Source organism: Crotalus tigris, unplaced genomic scaffold (genome assembly GCF_016545835.1).
Source record: "Crotalus tigris isolate CLP2741 ecotype Arizona unplaced genomic scaffold, ASM1654583v1 scf7180000020588.15403103151:6194809, whole genome shotgun sequence".
In the NCBI taxonomy this organism is placed as follows: Eukaryota; Metazoa; Chordata; class Lepidosauria; order Squamata; family Viperidae; genus Crotalus; species Crotalus tigris.
The window spans coordinates 1809846-1826054 of NW_024098092.1; the positions used below are offsets into that span (position 1 = coordinate 1809846).

Sequence of the window (16209 nt, forward strand, 5' to 3'; positions counted from 1 at the left end):
ATTTCATGATAAAGTACGTTTAAGGGAATAGGTGAAGCAAAATAGTAAGGGGCAGGGATAATGTATTTTGTTTAGGCGGCTCTGATAAGATTGTAACCTCAGAGGAGGGGCCAAGGCGTCGGGATAGAATGTATATAATGTGTGTTTTCGCTGTGACTAGGTGTGGCTCAAATATTTATTTGGAGTCCACCACGCTTTGCAAACCGTTGTAGCCAATAAATCTCTGTCTAATTCCAACTTACCATAAGAAAGGCTGAGCGCAAAAGAATTGAGGCCTTTGAACTATGGTGCTGGAGAAGACTCCTGCGAGTCCCTTGGACTGCAAGGCGTTCAAACCAGTCAGTCCTAGAAGAGATCAACCCCGACTGCTCTTTAGAAGGCCAGATCCTGAAGTGGAAACTCAAATACTTTGGCCACCTAATGAGAAGGAAGGACTCACTGGAGAAGAGCCTAATGCTGGGAAAGATTGAGGGCAATAGAAGAAGGGGACGACAGAGAACGAGGTGGTTGGATGGAATCACTCAAGCAGTAGGTGTGAACTTAAATGGACTCCAGAAGATGGTAGAGGACAGGAAGGCCTGGAGGAACATTGTCCATGGGGTCGCGACGGGTCGGACACGACTTCGCAATTAACAACAACAACAATTCCAACTTGCTGTTTGGTGTTATTCAGTGGGCTAGAATTTCTGCCAACACTACCGCCCCGTTTCCCAACCGTGGGAACTTTTCCGAAGTGTGGACTTCAACTCCCAGAATGCCCTAGTCGGCATGATTTCAGGGCCTGGGGAATTCCGGGCGTTGGAGTCCACCCTTCTTAAAAAGTCCCCACCATTGGAGAAACCCCGATGCTCTGTCCGCTTTGGCTGAGAATCCGACAGCGCGGAATCCAGGTCGTGGGGATTATCCCCACGAGAGGGCGGGACCGCGGCAAGCCACGCCCTTCCATTCATTCCGCCGCTCAAGGCCCGCCCCGCACGCGACGCGAGGGACAGCGTTGTTGTTTTCCTCATCGCCACGCCCCTTTCCTCCGGCCCGCCCACCGCCGAACCTCTCCCACGGCCTAGAAGCGCCGCCCCTTTTACCTCAGGCGCGTCGTCGCGATGTTGCCGCCCGAAGACGAAGCGGCCGGCCGCGTATTCGGGCGGCGGCGGCTGCAGCAGCGGCGTCTCCCTCCCCTCCGGAGTCGGCCAGGCGCCTCCTCCTCCTCTTCCTCCTCCTCCGTTCCCTCCCTCGGTCGCCGCCGCTCTGAGTCACGACGGCGGAGGGAGGAGGAAGAGGCGCAGCGGCAGCAGCAGGGGCGGTCGCTCGCTCGTTCGCTCGCACACGAGCTGCTCTTCGCCCCTCCGGCGCAAACCGGGCTCGCGGCTCGCAGGGAAGGCGGCTGCCCGCCTGGGCTTCTTCGTTCCCGAGCCGCCAAGGGAGGGAAGGGGGGAGGCTCGCCCGTCCGGGGCTCGAGGACCCTTCCTCACAAAAAAACAAAAAAAAACCCCACCGCCTCAGGTAAGCGCCTGTCGGCCTCCCCCGCCCTACAAAAAGAGAGAGAGTGCGCGCGCGCGGCGGCGGCGAGTCTGCGCGTGCGCGCTCGCTCGCTCGCCTTCCCTCGCCCCCTCCCTCCTTCCCCAACGGCTGTTCTCTCTTCCTTCCCTCCCTCCCCCCGCCTGTGTTTTGTCTTTTTCCAACATGGAGTCACTCTTGCTTCTGCCCTGCTTTAGGTTTTTCTCTCTCTCTCTCTCTCTCTCTCTCTGTCTCTCTCTCTCTCTCTCTGTGTGTGTGTGTGTGTGTGTGTTTCAGCCTCCCCTTCTCCCCCCTCTCCCAAACTGTTGTGGTCCACCACTAATCGCCTTCAATGCCGCAGGATTTGACCATTCTTGGGGGTGGGGTTTCTATGCAGTTTCTTGGGGTTTATGTGTAGTTATGTGCCGGAGGTTGTTATTACTGTTCTTGAGTTCTCAACTTTGGCCGTTGTCGCCGGGTTGTGGTGTGTCCCTGGCTCTTCCACACACCACACACCTAACTCACCAGCTTCCTGAGTTTTCCAGGTTTTCTAGGTTCGCAGAAGAGGCCCAAAGGTGGTGAAATGATCTCAGAGGCGCTGGCTGGGGGTGTGCCACCCGCTTGGATGCCAATCTCTTATTGCCTCACATCCTTGGCTGTTGAAATTGGGCAAGGCTGGCTCATCGGCCCCGCGAGGTTGGCATCTCAGCAGAGCCAGCCTTTAGGATCTTTCCGTAGTGTGTCCTTTTGGCTTTTAATGCTCAGGTCCACTGTGTTTTTGTTTTAAGGCAGGGGTCTTCAAACTTGGCCCTTTTACGACTTGTGGACTTCAACTCCCAGAATTCCTCAGCCAGGCACACGTAATGCGTTCAGAGTCCAGTTGTGTGCCAAATTTAGTTGTGCTCATATAACTCTTTGGCAAGCATTATTTATTTTTTTTAAATCCAGTCGGTGGCACGGCTTCTATAATGTTTTATTAAGACATTCAGTCACAAAGTATAGGCTTAAAACATCATCCTTTGGAGCAGTGGATGGCCAAAGAAATGGGCAAAGTCTTTTCATACAGACATTGTTCTGAAATGTGCAAGGCAGTTAAGCTTCTTGTCAGTAGAAGTTTTAAAGAACACAGAGTCACATCCCACTGGAATATTGAAAAGTTCATCTGCTTTAATAATATACACTACTAAGCCTTTAAAAACCCTAACGTTGGAATTATCGAGGTATAGTATTTTAGCAGCTGCACTGTTTATAAACCTTGCTTACCCATGGTGTATGCACATTGCCATCTCTATTCCAAATATTTTGTACAATTCGACTGGCAGATAGACACAAGTAAGTAAATTGGTGTGATAAGTGTTTAATAGCACCTACGCTAATCCTGCATCAATTAAGGATAGATGTGGATTAATTGGAGACTGTGGCACAAAGCTTAATAGTTGTATTAATCTTCTGCTTTTTACTATAACTTAATCATTTTGTAAAGAGAGTCTGCAGTAATTGAGCACCGATTAAGCTTTTAGATAAGCTCTTGATTAGGCAATTTCAGAAAGGCATCTGTAAATATACTATTTGGTCATACGTTGTTAAATTGTTTCTGTTGCAGGCCACTTTGTTACCATAGGTTTATTAACTCTTTTATTGCAAAGAAGCTTTACTTTGACCCTTGTCTAGAAAGGAAATCAGCTGTATCCTGCTGAGGACATTTCCTTCCCTGTTATGTCTTTTTTTTTTATAGTTACAGCCTAGTTTTTATAAAACAGATTACAGACTTGCAGTCTGCAGATTAACTCAGAATCTCACACCTTAATCTTGTGGATAACACATTTCCTTCCTGGCCATGTATTAAATGACAACGCAGAGCTTGCTCCACGGAGCTTAACAACCTCTTGTGGGAAATTAGAAGTGATTTGTGCTTCCTGTTTTGTTCAATAGTGTCAACAAACTGCAGTTGCTGCTGATTTTGTAAGGCAATTTGGAGCTAGTTTTGGAGCAACTAGATATTGTACGTGAAGCGTTAATAGTTTAGAATTAGGAATGTGTTTTGTACTGTTGTCTGAACAATTTCAGGAAAGACGGAACAAGTTGTCCACAAATAAAATTACATAGGGGTTTTTAAGACAAAACGCAAGTTATTGAATTCTGTCTTTCAACTGTTCACATCAAGTACTGGCAGTCGTTTTTAACATTTCCTTAAGAGCTCGTGTTTAACTCTTCTTTTCAACAAATGCCTGATTTTTTTCCCCCTAAAACCTTGGCTTGATTAGTAATTTGTCGTATATTTATGGGCAACTATTGGATCCTGCAGAAATATTAATATTATCCCTGGCCCCCAAAACCCCCACCCATCCCTCATTGTGAAATCCTATTTCTCTGCATTCATTTAATTATTTTTGTTGTAGACAAGATTAGCTTCAATTACATCACCGGAGAGTTTTAACAGTTAAAAGTCTTGCACGTGGTTATTTTTATCTCTGATGTGTGATTGATTGTGTTTCTAGATTACTAAATCTTTTCAGATAAGTCACTTGTCAGGGCCATTACTCAGATTCTTGTATAATGCCTGTATATAGATTTAGATGAGCAAAGTTAGGTTAACTCCTCTCTCATTAACTCTGGTCTTACATTCCGAAGTATATTATGGAATCAGTTATCCATATCAGTTCTTAGTCAAAAATAAGAATTTTCACTTTTGAAAATAACAGGGGGACCGTGACATACTTCACGAGCTTTTCTTGTGGTTAAAAATAATTTGATTTTTTGTCATTATGTACAATTAAAAAAAAACTTGTCGTATAAGAAAATATATTTGTAACAAACTAACATAAATGCAGTTATTAAGAATATTTATTGACAAAACCCAACAGTAGTTAAATACCATGTGACCGGCTTGAAATGCCACCTAGCTGTATGGTTTTAACGGCTGAATGGTTTATCTACCTGCCACAGCTTCAACTTTAAGCTTGAAGGTATAATGAAATTTCACTTTTCCTATCTGGAATTACGACGGAATATTGATTTGACTCGGAAAATGAGGACAATAGTGAGCTTTTATAGAAAAGGTATTTTGAGTTCTGGGCCTGGATTGTGCAAAGCTTTCCATATTCTCTTACAATCATTTGAGCATATTAAGCAAACTTTCCAAGATTTCTAACAGTTCCTGTTTCCTGACCTTGAAGGGAATTAATACTAACCTGAAGAAGGCCAGAAACATCATTGTAAATAATTGTTTATATAAATAATAGCCCGCATATAATTTAAGGACTGGTGACTGAAGAGAATAATAACAAGAATTCATAGGTATCTTGTCTCTGTCTGATCCAACAAAATTACCTAAGGGAGTTCTAGAATTAATTGCATCATCGTTCTCATCATTCGTCAACATCTTCCATGACAGAAGCAATGCAAATGCAAGGATCGTATCCAGGAAATGAAGCACTTTCCTGTTTTGGATTGAAACATTTTTTTTAAAGTAGGGTTAAGAGCTGCTAATTTAATTTTTTTTTTAAATGAGAACTGTGCATACTTTGTCTAAAATTTAAAGTAGGCCTTGGAAACGTGATAGGAACAAGCTTGTGATTTTAAAATGTCCTGATCTTACTGTTCACTTATAAATGGACAACTGTGTGCATTCTGCATTGCAGGCACCCCTATAGAATTGTGAATTAATTCAGTCTCGGTCTGCTTGTGGTTCAAGGTCACGAATCGGACTGAAAGAATGGGGGGGGGGGCAGACAAGGAAGCTCTGATTTCAATGCTCCAGTGTTTATTGGACGATTTTCTTGTATAACAAGAAGGCTGCAGTTCTTAATGCCCTTATAAGTATAAGCATATTGTAACTATTAAAGGCCCTTTGAAGGTTTAATCTTCTTTAATCTTGGGGTAATAACTTGAGAAAACAACCCAGCACTGTGTTTGTGATTTTTTTTTTTATTAGTTTAGACAAGCAGTGCACATTGTCACAGCCCTTGGTGTTGGATCAGCTGTTGTACAGCTGTCTTTCTAAACATTGTTGGTTGCTCCTAGGACATAACTATTGGCAGTGTACACATCCAATATTCCCTTCAAAATATCCAGTTCCAGGTACTTGGGCAATGCTGTTCATTGATAGTTGAAGGTAACTATTCCTTTTCAATTTTTAACTGAAACGTGAAGCTTCACTTGTAAAATGCTAGGGATTTTAAAAAAAAAAAACCTCCTTCACAACCAGCTGCATAAAGAAAATAATACCGCACTCACACAAATAAAAAAAGTACTTGATTACTTGATCAGTAATGACAGATGAAGTTCTCTGGGTAATTGCTTGCTTACTTATTTATGTAGCCGTGTGCTTCTAAAGATCATAACTTTTACTGTATTTTGAGTGTGTGCGCTTGAATCCGATTGTTGCTTTCCGTTAAGCAAAATGTCTGTGGGAGAAACCATGTGAATTCTTGTTTCCTGGTGCCTTGAACATTTCTAGAAGGAGCAGTAGTTTTGCAGGAAAATGCCAGTTTTACTTTGTAGCCAGCTTCATGGGGGGTGGGGGGAGAGGATAAAATGCATTAAGCCCCGTCACTTAAATCCCAGCCATGAGATTGCTTTATAGTTAATGCTAAACGTTTTGTGGCTTTGCTTGAAACAAACAAATTTTTAAAAAATCAGATTATCTGTGTTAGCCACAGGAAAAATCCCAAAATCCATATTGGGACAAAAACCTCTCAACATGGCACAAAACCTTCTGAAGTTGAAACATGTAATGTAAGGGTTTTAATTTTGTCTGGGATTTCAATGTGGCCTTTGATGTATCTGACTTTAACTACTTCAGGCTGCATATGCCGTACTTGTAAAATAGTGCTCCTTGTAGGAAACAAGTATCAAAGCCTTTTGCCTATGCAAATGGGTGGATTAAAACTGTGCGAGGAGTTTTCTTATTCGCCATCCCGAGTCATGAGAGTTAGATGGCGCAGTTACGATATTAATAATAAATGTTTACTTTCCGAGAAGTGCTTCAGTGCTGTATGTGAGCTCCCATCTGCATCTGTGAAATGGGACCATTAAAAGCAGGCCTCATCTGATGATTAGGGTAGTTCCCTTATCACCCATCAATTTTGTTCACTTGTTTGGTGGATCCAACAAGGCCGGCCATAATTGGCATTGTATATCTGTAGCTGTGACCATTGGGCCAAGTCTATATCTAACAATCCTACAAATTTGTTTATAGTTCAGTATGTTGTCTGAACCCTGGTAGTGAGATTAAGCATGTTATATAAACAGAGTTAGCAAGTTTTGTTATCTTTTTCTGTTACTTCAGGAACTTCCCTTCGAGAAAGGAAGGCATTAATCTCCTAGGATACTGGGCTGAGGATAGAAACACACCTTATGTGGACTGCACAAATCATGCCCTTTTGGTTGTGCTAAAATTATTATGGATTTACCAATGTGTTTATATACACGTTGAGAAGCATTGCAGGCCGTCTATCAGCTTTGTGAAGCTACTCTGACCAAAACTGTTTTACTTACTGTAAAACAGCTTTCATTAAAACAGTCATCCCCTTCTTCCTGTTCAACTACTTTTATTACCACCAAATGAACTCTTTTTCTTTTAATTGTCCTGCCGTTTTTTTGAAGACAGAAGTTTTCCTCCAGGAGCTGAAACGTTTAATTTAACATTAAAAGAACGAAAACTAATTAGAGCTGATGTTCAAACACGGGGTAGAGAACAACTTGCATTTTTTCACCAGGCGAGACTTGAACCAAAGCGGGATATTTAACATATTTAGAACTAGTTTGGGGTGTCTATTAAAAATCTGTTGCTTTGTTCTCACAGGGTTGCTGTTTGTGGCATTTCCAGGCTAGCAGATCACAGTCAAGTACTCTGGTGAGTCTGTCGTTACTCTGTGGAGCTGGGAAAGTGGCAGCAAATAGCTTGGAAGCCCTGAATGTGTGGCTTGTTTTGAGTGAGAAGAAGGAAAAAGAAGCCTTATTTCTGTGTTAGGGAATCATGAAGTGGAAGGAATCTTAAAAAGTGATCTAGTCCAGTCCCCTGCTTATTGCAGGATCTACTAAAAGTCATTTAACTTCTGAACGTTCTCCCCATACAAAGAACATACCATGAACTCAGGTGACAACACGTTCCACCAAACGGGAGGGCATGCAAAGCATCAGCCCTGGACAGAAGTGAAGAGCCTCCTCATACTGAGGGCTGTTAGCAGTTGGCACTGCAGGGTCTCTCCCCGTCCCCAGGATTAATCTAGCGTAGTAAATACTGCTGTAAGACGCCTGCGAGTCCCTTGGACTGCAAGGCGTTCAAACCGGTCAGTCCTAGAAGAGATCAACCCTGACTGCTCTTTAGAAGGCCAGATCCTGAAGTTGAAACTCAAATACTTTGGCCACCTAATGAGAAGGAAGGACTCCCTGGAGAAGGGCCTAATGCTGGGAAAGATGGAGGGCAATAGAAGAAGGGGACGACAGAGAATAAGATGGCTGGATGGAGTCACTGAAGCAGTAAGTGTGAACTTAAATGGACTCCAGAAGATGTTAGAGGACAGGAAGACCTGGAGGAACGTTGTCCATGGGGTTGCGGTGGGTCGGACACGACTTCGCAATTAACAACAACAACAAATACTGCTGTCTTTTCCTCTCTTCAGAAGTCTTCAAAACTGGAAAAAAGGGAATGAACCGTGAGGCTGTTTCTGGGAAGAGTCCGGAGGAGATGTACATTCAGCAGAAAGTGAGAGTCCTGCTAATGCTTAGAAAGATGGGATCAAACGTACGTATCCACGCCGTGAGCTCGTAAGCATCACTAATAGCCTGGATTTTTCATCTTCTGATTGACCAGGTTTGCCTGCTGACTTTCTGGAAGACAATTTTTATGCGTTGCAAGCCGCCAAAGGATTCATTTCGTTATTTCTGAGATGATCACTCTATAATTCCCACCACTTTAAGAGAGTAGCAATGTTAATCCCAATCGTTATAGATAAATTAGATCGATGTTTTCAAGATCTGGAGGATCATTCCCTGTGCTACTGGTGCAATTCTTTTGCCCATATGGTCCAGGGCAGGGGTAGGCAACCTTGGCTCTTTGATGACCGGTGGACTTCAACTCCCAGAATTCCTGAGCCAGCCTGGCTCAGCTTGGAAACCTCTCCCTTTCCTCTCAGCATGGCTGGCTCAGGAATTCTGGGAGTTGAAGTCCACCAGTCATAAAAGAGCCAAGGTCGACTACCCCTGACCTAGACGATGCCAAAAGCAAAATTCCTGGCTTTCCACCCCAGTCGAGAAGTGAATTTGGAGAGATGTGGGCTGACTGCCTTTCACTCTGGAGGCTCTATCAAAATCCAATAACCCCGCTCTTGGCCTGTGGATTTTCCTAGCCTGCCTCTAAAGTCATCTTAGAAAGCGTCCTGTTGATGTCTCTATTCTATTTCTTTCTATCCCACCTGTATTATTTGTAGAGACAACTCAAGCGAATGTGCCTTCCTTTTCCTATTTCCCCCCCCCCACGACGGCCCTGTGAGGTGGAGGAAACTTGGTCTCCGTCTCCCCAATTCCTTCACACGTGCAGATGGAGCAATTCTCTCGCGGTTCTCTTTCCTTGCTATTTCTCTTTCCCGCGTGCCTTTCCCACGACGAGGCCGTTCTCTTCCTCCAGACCCATCCAGCTTTCTATCACTGCAGCAGGCTAGAAGCTGAAAAACATGAAAACTATCTGGGCGACTTTGGGCCAGCTCCTCTCTCTCTCAGCCCAGCCCACCTCGTAGAGTTGTCGTTGTGGGAAAATAGAGGAAAGAGAATAAGTGTCAACCATCCCACTCAGTCACCTAGCAAAGAAAGACTCCTGGCCATTTGATTTCGCCACGAATATACTTTACTGAAGCTTAAGTGCTTATAGGGATAGTGAAGCTGAATCTGAGGTTTTCCCACACAAACAGTACAAAGTAAATTTTCTGCTCTCCCTTTCTCCCCCTCCCTCTGTTATCTGTAAATGTCCAATCAGTGCTTGTATATTGTGTAGGAAACAGGCTTTCTGTTCCCAGCTCTGCATACCAATAACTGAGAAGCTGAAGCTTCTCACAATTGCCGGGCTTCCATTCCCACCCACCCCCCCTTTTTTTCCTCATTACATCCCAATCTTTCCTCTCCCCCCCCCCCGCTTGCTAATGTCAGGCTGTCAGCTCATGAAGCTTGGATAGGAGAGAGGCAGCCGTGACAATGAGTATATTCTCCGCCTTGAGTTACCTTCAGAAATAACAAAGGTGGGATACAAATAAATAAAAATAAATACGTGAATAAATTTGCCGCCAACTTAAAAAGCAAGCGGACAGAGACTTGATTTGCCAGCTACTTTGTTTTGCCTAACTGGGTTTTTGGTTGCGCCCTTTTCCAGTTAACCAGCAGCGAAGAGGAGTTCTTGCGGACGTACGCAGGCGTCGTGAATAGCCAGCTTAGCCAGCTTCCTCAGCACTCTATTGACCAAGGTGAGTCACATATAGCTTCTTTTGCTACAAATGACTAACATGGAAGCCCTTTAGTTCATTTTGAAAGGGCAAAAATAGTAAAAACACAGCGGTCGACTTCTCTCCCCTACACCACCCATAACATGAGTTGTTTTTTTTTCTTTTAATGTTAAATCAGGATTCTCCATTTAGTATTTTCATTACTTACCCTGGGGATCTATAAACGGGAGCGCAGTGTAGCTAGTGATAACATTTAATGGATTTCAAACGACCTACTTCTCGCCTTCGGTGTTTGAAGTGCGTTACTGTGTCCCTGACGAGTAGCATTTCTTTCTCAACTGTTTTAGTCCATCTAATAACTATATCCGTAGATGGGCAATGCAGAATGCTCATTAGGAATAAAAATCCTGCATTTCCTTAGCGAAAGAACAGCCCCAGAAGACTAAAAATCCAGCAACTCAATGGAAGGGTTAGCCGCTAGATGGCAGCACACTCTTAGAAAACGGAGTAAGATGCTCACAATTCACACTTGGGTGGACCACTGACTTTCAAAACCAAGTTGCCACTGATTTTATGGCTTGTTCAGAAGTGACCTGGGAATGTAGGATTACTCCTAATTGCAAACCTGTGACACGCTTGCTCTTCTGTGGCTGTTCCCCAAGGTTATTTCCACTAGGGCTGGTTTGGCTGCAGTTGATAGAACAGCTTTTCCCCTGCTGCCGGAGAGTCAGCTTTCCGCTTTCCTCCGGTTGGTAGACGATGGGCAAAATTCCTAAAGTGACTCTGCTGGCTGAGAGTCCCCATGGTTTTCAGTGGCTGCCCTGGGGTTTCATTTCAGTTCAGGTGTTCCGTGCTAAGTCGAGCTTCCCAATTTGTCTGAAAAAGTTGCGAGGACAATGGTGATAAAAGTTTAACTAATGCAATCCTGATCACTCAGGGTCATTGAGAACCTAAGGCAGGGGTCTTCAAACATGGCCCTTTTATGACTTGTGGACTTCAGGTCCCAGAATTCCTCAGCCAGGCACGCGTGCCTGGCTGAGGAATTCTGGGAGTTGGTCCACAAGTCATAAAAGAGCCACGTTTGAAGACCCCTGATCTAAGGCTTCGGGATCACTCTTTTTGACCTGGCTCAGAAGTTCCAAACAGCAGGGCCGAGGTATAGATAAGATAAGATAAGCTTTATTGTCATTTTTTACTGTGGGTGCAACGGCACACATCAAAAATGAAATTTAGTTGCCTGCTCTCAAAGTGGACACGTACGTGACACACACCTAAACATACTGTATACAACATGTGTATAGATAGACCCATACCCCTACATATACATAACAAATGAATATTAAACACTGTCCATCTAGAGAAGCACAGACCTGCAGCCAGCCAGCCTCCCTCCCTCCCTCCCTCCCTCCCTCCCTCCCTCCCTCCCTTCCTTCCTTCCTTCCTTCCTTCCTTCCTTCCTTCCCAGCCTGTTTTGATCTTCTCTGCATTAGCTCTCTGCCTGTTAAAAGAGAGAGTAAAAAAGAGGCTGTTCCAATAATGCTGCTTTACACTTCTCACTAGGAGTACCTGGGGCACACCCAAGTATATGTTTGTTTGTAAAACGAAAGGGAAGGTTGGAGTTGGGCAGAGCTGCCGTCTCATTCCCAGGGCGGCTGGAATCCTGGATGGTTTCCTCTGAAGTGGCAGGACAAACCTTTGGTAGCTCTGGCAGCTCTGGTTGCTATAGCAATAGAGCTAAGTTGGTTCTAGCAGAAGCTGGATCCCTTGGGGAGTGCAGAGCTGAGATGCAAACATAGTCTGGGCAGGTAGACTAGGACTGAACAACACAGCCATTCCACAAAGCCCAAAGTTGTGAAGGAAGAAAATCTCCTGGAGGTTGCAGAGCCTCTCACAATAATGGTGAGGACGTGGATTATGCAGCTGTCGTGCCTACGTTAGCTCCATAGGCACCGGCTGCATCAAAGCAGATGCCACAGAGAGTGCATTTAAGAAAGAAGATTCGATCTTCTATAAAACCTGGGGAAAATTTTATCAGTGGGTTGAAATATGTTAGAATAAGAAGAGATTTTGGAGCTTTATTATATTAAGTATTAAGCTTGATGATTGGAAATAGTTGTAATGCTATCGACTATGTTAATTATTTAAAGCAGTGGTTCTCAACCTTTTTAATGCCGCAACCGCCAACCGGTCGTAAGTCGAGGACTACTCAACCGGTCGGAAGTTGAGGACTACTTAACTGGTGCAGCACCGTTTGCAGAAGGGGACTTTTGGCGGGCTCAGCAGGGCAGAGACAGCCTGGACAATTCCTATTGGCTTTTGAAAGCCAATAGAATTGGACTCTATTCAAGAGAGTCTCTTCTATTGGCTTTCAAAAGCCAATAGAATAGAAGGGAGTAGCACAGCTAAGGAAAAGGGGGGAAAAAATGGCAGACTGCGTTGTTTGGCGACCCCCGTGAAATGGTCGTTTGACCCCAAATGCGGTCCCGACCCACAGGTGGAGAACCACTGATTTAAAGGAATATTACTGTTTTACCAAATGTCAGTTGTAACTAGACCGATTCATTCTTATAAATGTCTAGTATTATATAAACAATAATACTCAATATGAAGACCTGGACGACAGCTTGTTCGCTGAATTACGTATTTACTGTAGTTATCCACACCTGGTCCCCTTTATCCCTTTATCCCGATTTCCCTGTACCTGCACCGACCCCACTTTTTCCCTGCCCATATAAAATCTAATAAAATATATTTAAAAAAGAGAGAGAGAGAGTGCATTTACTCTGCTAAGCATGAGATCCACAACTATTTACTCCATACTTGAATGAAAGCTAAGGATGCTTTTTAAAAATTGCTTAGATCTATTGAGCAGCGCGAAGGCCGCGTTTTCCCCCAGTTTTGTGCAATGCCTGTCTGGCCTAGGAGAAAACGACAGCTCCCAGAATTCCCAGTTGGGGGGGGGCGCGTGTTGGCCGAGCCTTTGTGAGACCCGGTCCAAAGGCATCCAGACCGTTACCCTCATTGTTGGCGCTCGACAAAAGAAGCCAACCTCTTTCCCCCTTTGTGTGTGCTGCAGGTGCTGAGGACGGCGTGATGGCATTTTCCAGATCAGAGACCGAAGACAGAAGACAGTAACTGGACCGGCTCTTTCTACTATATAGAACTGAAAAGGGGCAAACAACGTGCTGGGCAGTTGAGGAAAATGAGAGGACACCCCCCCTCCCTCAGTCCCTTTGCCCTCTCCTAAAGTTGTTGTGGCCCCACAACGGCTTCTCCCGGCTCTAAATTCTTTGCCTCTCCTCTCCAGCCTTCCTGAATGCGTTTCACAGCCCTCGGTTCGGTTCCCTTCTTTTTGGCGCCGTAGGGTTGTCGCCGATCCAGGATAAAACTCCGGGAATTTAGGATTGGCTTCACCCACCCACGCCTCCGCCCGTAAAAAGCGAACTGATTGGCAGATTCAGAGAACTCGACAGCCCACTCACCCCCCACCCCTCGTTTAATTTTGCTTTTTTTTTTCTTTTTCTTTTATGAATGGTCGCTGACGTCCCCGTTTGCCAAGCCTTCAGGCTTCAGTGCTTATGTAGGTCAGGCTTGTGTATTTTTTGGAGAGCAAAAATCACGGGCAACTGGACGAGGCTTGTAGATGTTTTGCTGAGGTCAGTGTTTCCTTTTGCTGGAATCCATTGGGGGGGGTGGCGGGGAAGAGGGGAATCTGTGTGTTTTAGTTATCGCCTTGCAATTTCTTGAGACCGTGGGAGAAGTAGAATCTTTGCCTCTATTTATTATAAGCTTGCTTGCCTTTCAGAAGAAGCCAGCTTTCAGGGTTGACTTTTCCCTAACATTTCCACCCTCCCTCAGAAATTTCTGGGGTTTTTTTTGGAGTGTCTTCAGGCTGGAAGGAAGCGCTCAAAAGCCCAGAGTTGAGAAAGTGAATCTCCAATTTTTTTAAAAAAAAAAACCCAAGAAATCACGTTTGTACTCAGGAGGAGATTTGCTGACACTCTGCAGGTTTGGACCTGTTGTGCTGGTAGCGATCGATCTAATTTCTGAGCTTGCTTTTGGGGGGGAAACGAAATCTACTCTCCGTGACTCCAGGTGGTAGAACCAATTCACAGTATTAGTTATAGACCAGAGTATTAGGATCCCCCAAAGCCCCTTCATCCACGCCTTTCCTTGCAGAAAAGCAGCATTGCTGGCTGGTGAATTCTGAGAGTTGAGGTCCACACATCTTAAAGTTGCTAAGGTGGAGAGACACTAGGAGAAAATGAGAATTGATTTGCAGGGGGTGCAAATGAAGCTTCACTTCTTGGGTGCCAAGGGTGGTTCCCCTGGGGAAACCCACAATAAAAATATAGTTGGCCTTTTCAGTAAACTTGTAAGTGCTTCTAGAAAGTTAGATTTTTTTTTTGGTCTTTTTTTTTTTTAAAAAATATATGGACGCAGAAGGCCAGCTCTTGAAAAGGACAAATTCTTTTTTTTTTTCAGGCTATACCTATTTTCCACACTGTAGAGCAGTGGTTCTCAACCTGTGGGTCGGGACCCCATTTGGGGTCGAACGACCATTTCACGGGGGTCGCCAAACAACGCAGTCCGCCATTTTTCTCCCCCTTTTCCTTAGCTGTGCTACTCCCTTTTCTATTGGCTTTTGAAAGCCAATAGAATAGACTCTCTTGAATAGAGTCTAATTCTATTGGCTTTCCAAAGCCAATAGGAATTATCCAGGCTGTCTCTGCCCTGCTGAGCCCGCCAAAAGTCCCCTTCTGCAAACGGTGCTGCACCAGTTGAGTAGTCCTCGACTTACGACCGGTTGGGGGTCGTGGCATTAAAAAGGTTGAGAACCACTGCTGTTGAGACTTCAGATTGCCTTCCTGGTGTTATAGGAAATTGTCTTCCCCAGAGTATGAAACTGATGTTGTGTCTCACCCTCCTTTTCAACAAATGGTACAATTTGGACTGTGGTTTTGTGGTCAGGACCAGCTTAGATTCCCTCACCGCCTGGTGCTGTTTGTTTTGCTTCCTTAACTTATTTTTAATGCCCTTCGGCGGTGCTCTTCCCAAAACCCAGCGTACCCCCCTCTCCATCCTCAACAATGCTCTCTTTAAACATTGCTCTTAATTCTCTTGATGGGTTTCCTCCCCCCCCCCCAAAAAAAACCTGCACTGCGCTTCTGCCTGCTGCGAGCCTCCTGTTCCAAAATCCATTTGTAAAGCAGTTTAAAAAGGCTACTCCCTCTGTCCCAGTCCTTCTTTCCAGTGCTGTCCTTCTGTGTCGTATAGGGATGAGATGCTGAACAACTGGTGCCAACCTAGGATCGTTGCCAGTGGTATAAAGGTCCTCTTGGGGGGGGGGGTCCTGAAGAAAGCCCATTGAAGACTCAATCTGGTGTCTGGATGGGTTGAATAGGCAATGTGGCTGCAGGCTGTGGTGTGTGCTCGGCGTTTCCAAACGGCTAAGAAAAGCAAAGTGAGTGTCTCTGTTTTTTTAAGACTTCTGGAGCGCTAAAATGTACCTTGAAAGGGTGGGGAAATACAGTTTTAAGAGCTCTTCTGTGTATCTCGTTTTTTTGTGTTCATCGATGACAAAAGCAGAATTTACTGGGGGTGGGATGGAGAGGGCAGAAGATCTAAAAGGTAGTGGCGTTGTGGGAGGAGGAGTGCACTCATAATGTTGTCTTGTTTGGGTCATGAAACATCTGCAAGAAAACCACCAAGCTCAGAGAGCACCAAGGACCCCATAATCCTCTTCCTCCTCCTCCACTCTGCAAACCCCACTCCCTTCTAGCACGGATGATGTTACCTAGTTGGGTAATGCAACGTCTGCAAGAAAACCACCAAGCTCAGAGAGTACCAAGGACCCCATAATCCTCCTCCTCCTCCATTCTGCAAACCCCACTCCCTTCTAGCACTGATGATGTTACCTAGTTGGGTAATGCAACGTCTGCAAAAAAAAACCACCCAGCTCAGTGAGCGCCAACGACCCCTCCGGTTGCTCCTTTTGGAACATTTGCAGGTGGAGACGCCCAAAAATGTTGCAAGGGGAATGCTTATTTGCAAGAGACCCACCCAGCAGCCACGCCCTCGTTCCTCCCTGCCTGCCTAAAGTAATATTCCCAGTCAGCCCAAAGCGATTAGTCCTCATTAAGCCGTCCAGGGTCCCCTTGCCCTGGCACTCCTCCCCCCAGGCCCCAAACAACGATTTATATCCTGCAAACGGCCAGCTTCCTCCCAAGCCTTTCCCTATTAAACTCTGGGCGATGCAGTTTGTGCCCATCCAGGATCC

At 45.0% G+C, this 16209-nt stretch overlaps 2 protein-coding genes across 3 annotated transcripts in view; one reads left to right on the plus strand and one right to left on the minus strand.

The window, feature by feature from the left end:
• The window catches only part of LOC120319179 (retinoid-binding protein 7-like), a 30562-nt gene extending 29345 nt beyond the window's left edge, over positions 1–1217 (minus strand). Inside the window, exon 1 of the mRNA XM_039367710.1 lies at positions 1083–1217. The gene's annotated coding sequence lies outside the window, so the exon portion shown is untranslated. The remainder of the gene's footprint in view (positions 1–1082) is intronic.
• Positions 1218–1361: 144 nt separating this feature from the next.
• On the plus strand, positions 1362–14411 carry CTNNBIP1 (catenin beta interacting protein 1). Of its 2 annotated transcripts, none has more exons than XM_039367716.1 (5): positions 1362–1500; positions 7301–7351; positions 8121–8242; positions 9860–9950; positions 13006–14411. In XM_039367716.1, exons 3-5 carry the CDS (start codon positions 8147–8149, stop codon positions 13062–13064), a joined length of 246 nt encoding a protein of 81 aa, XP_039223650.1. In that variant the 5' UTR covers positions 1362–1500; positions 7301–7351; positions 8121–8146; the 3' UTR covers positions 13065–14411. The 2 variants fall into 2 exon arrangements, with proteins under 2 accessions (XP_039223650.1, XP_039223652.1); XM_039367718.1 differs by lacking the exon at positions 1362–1500 and adding an exon at positions 5518–5608.
• The last annotated feature ends 1798 nt before the right edge of the window (positions 14412–16209 follow it).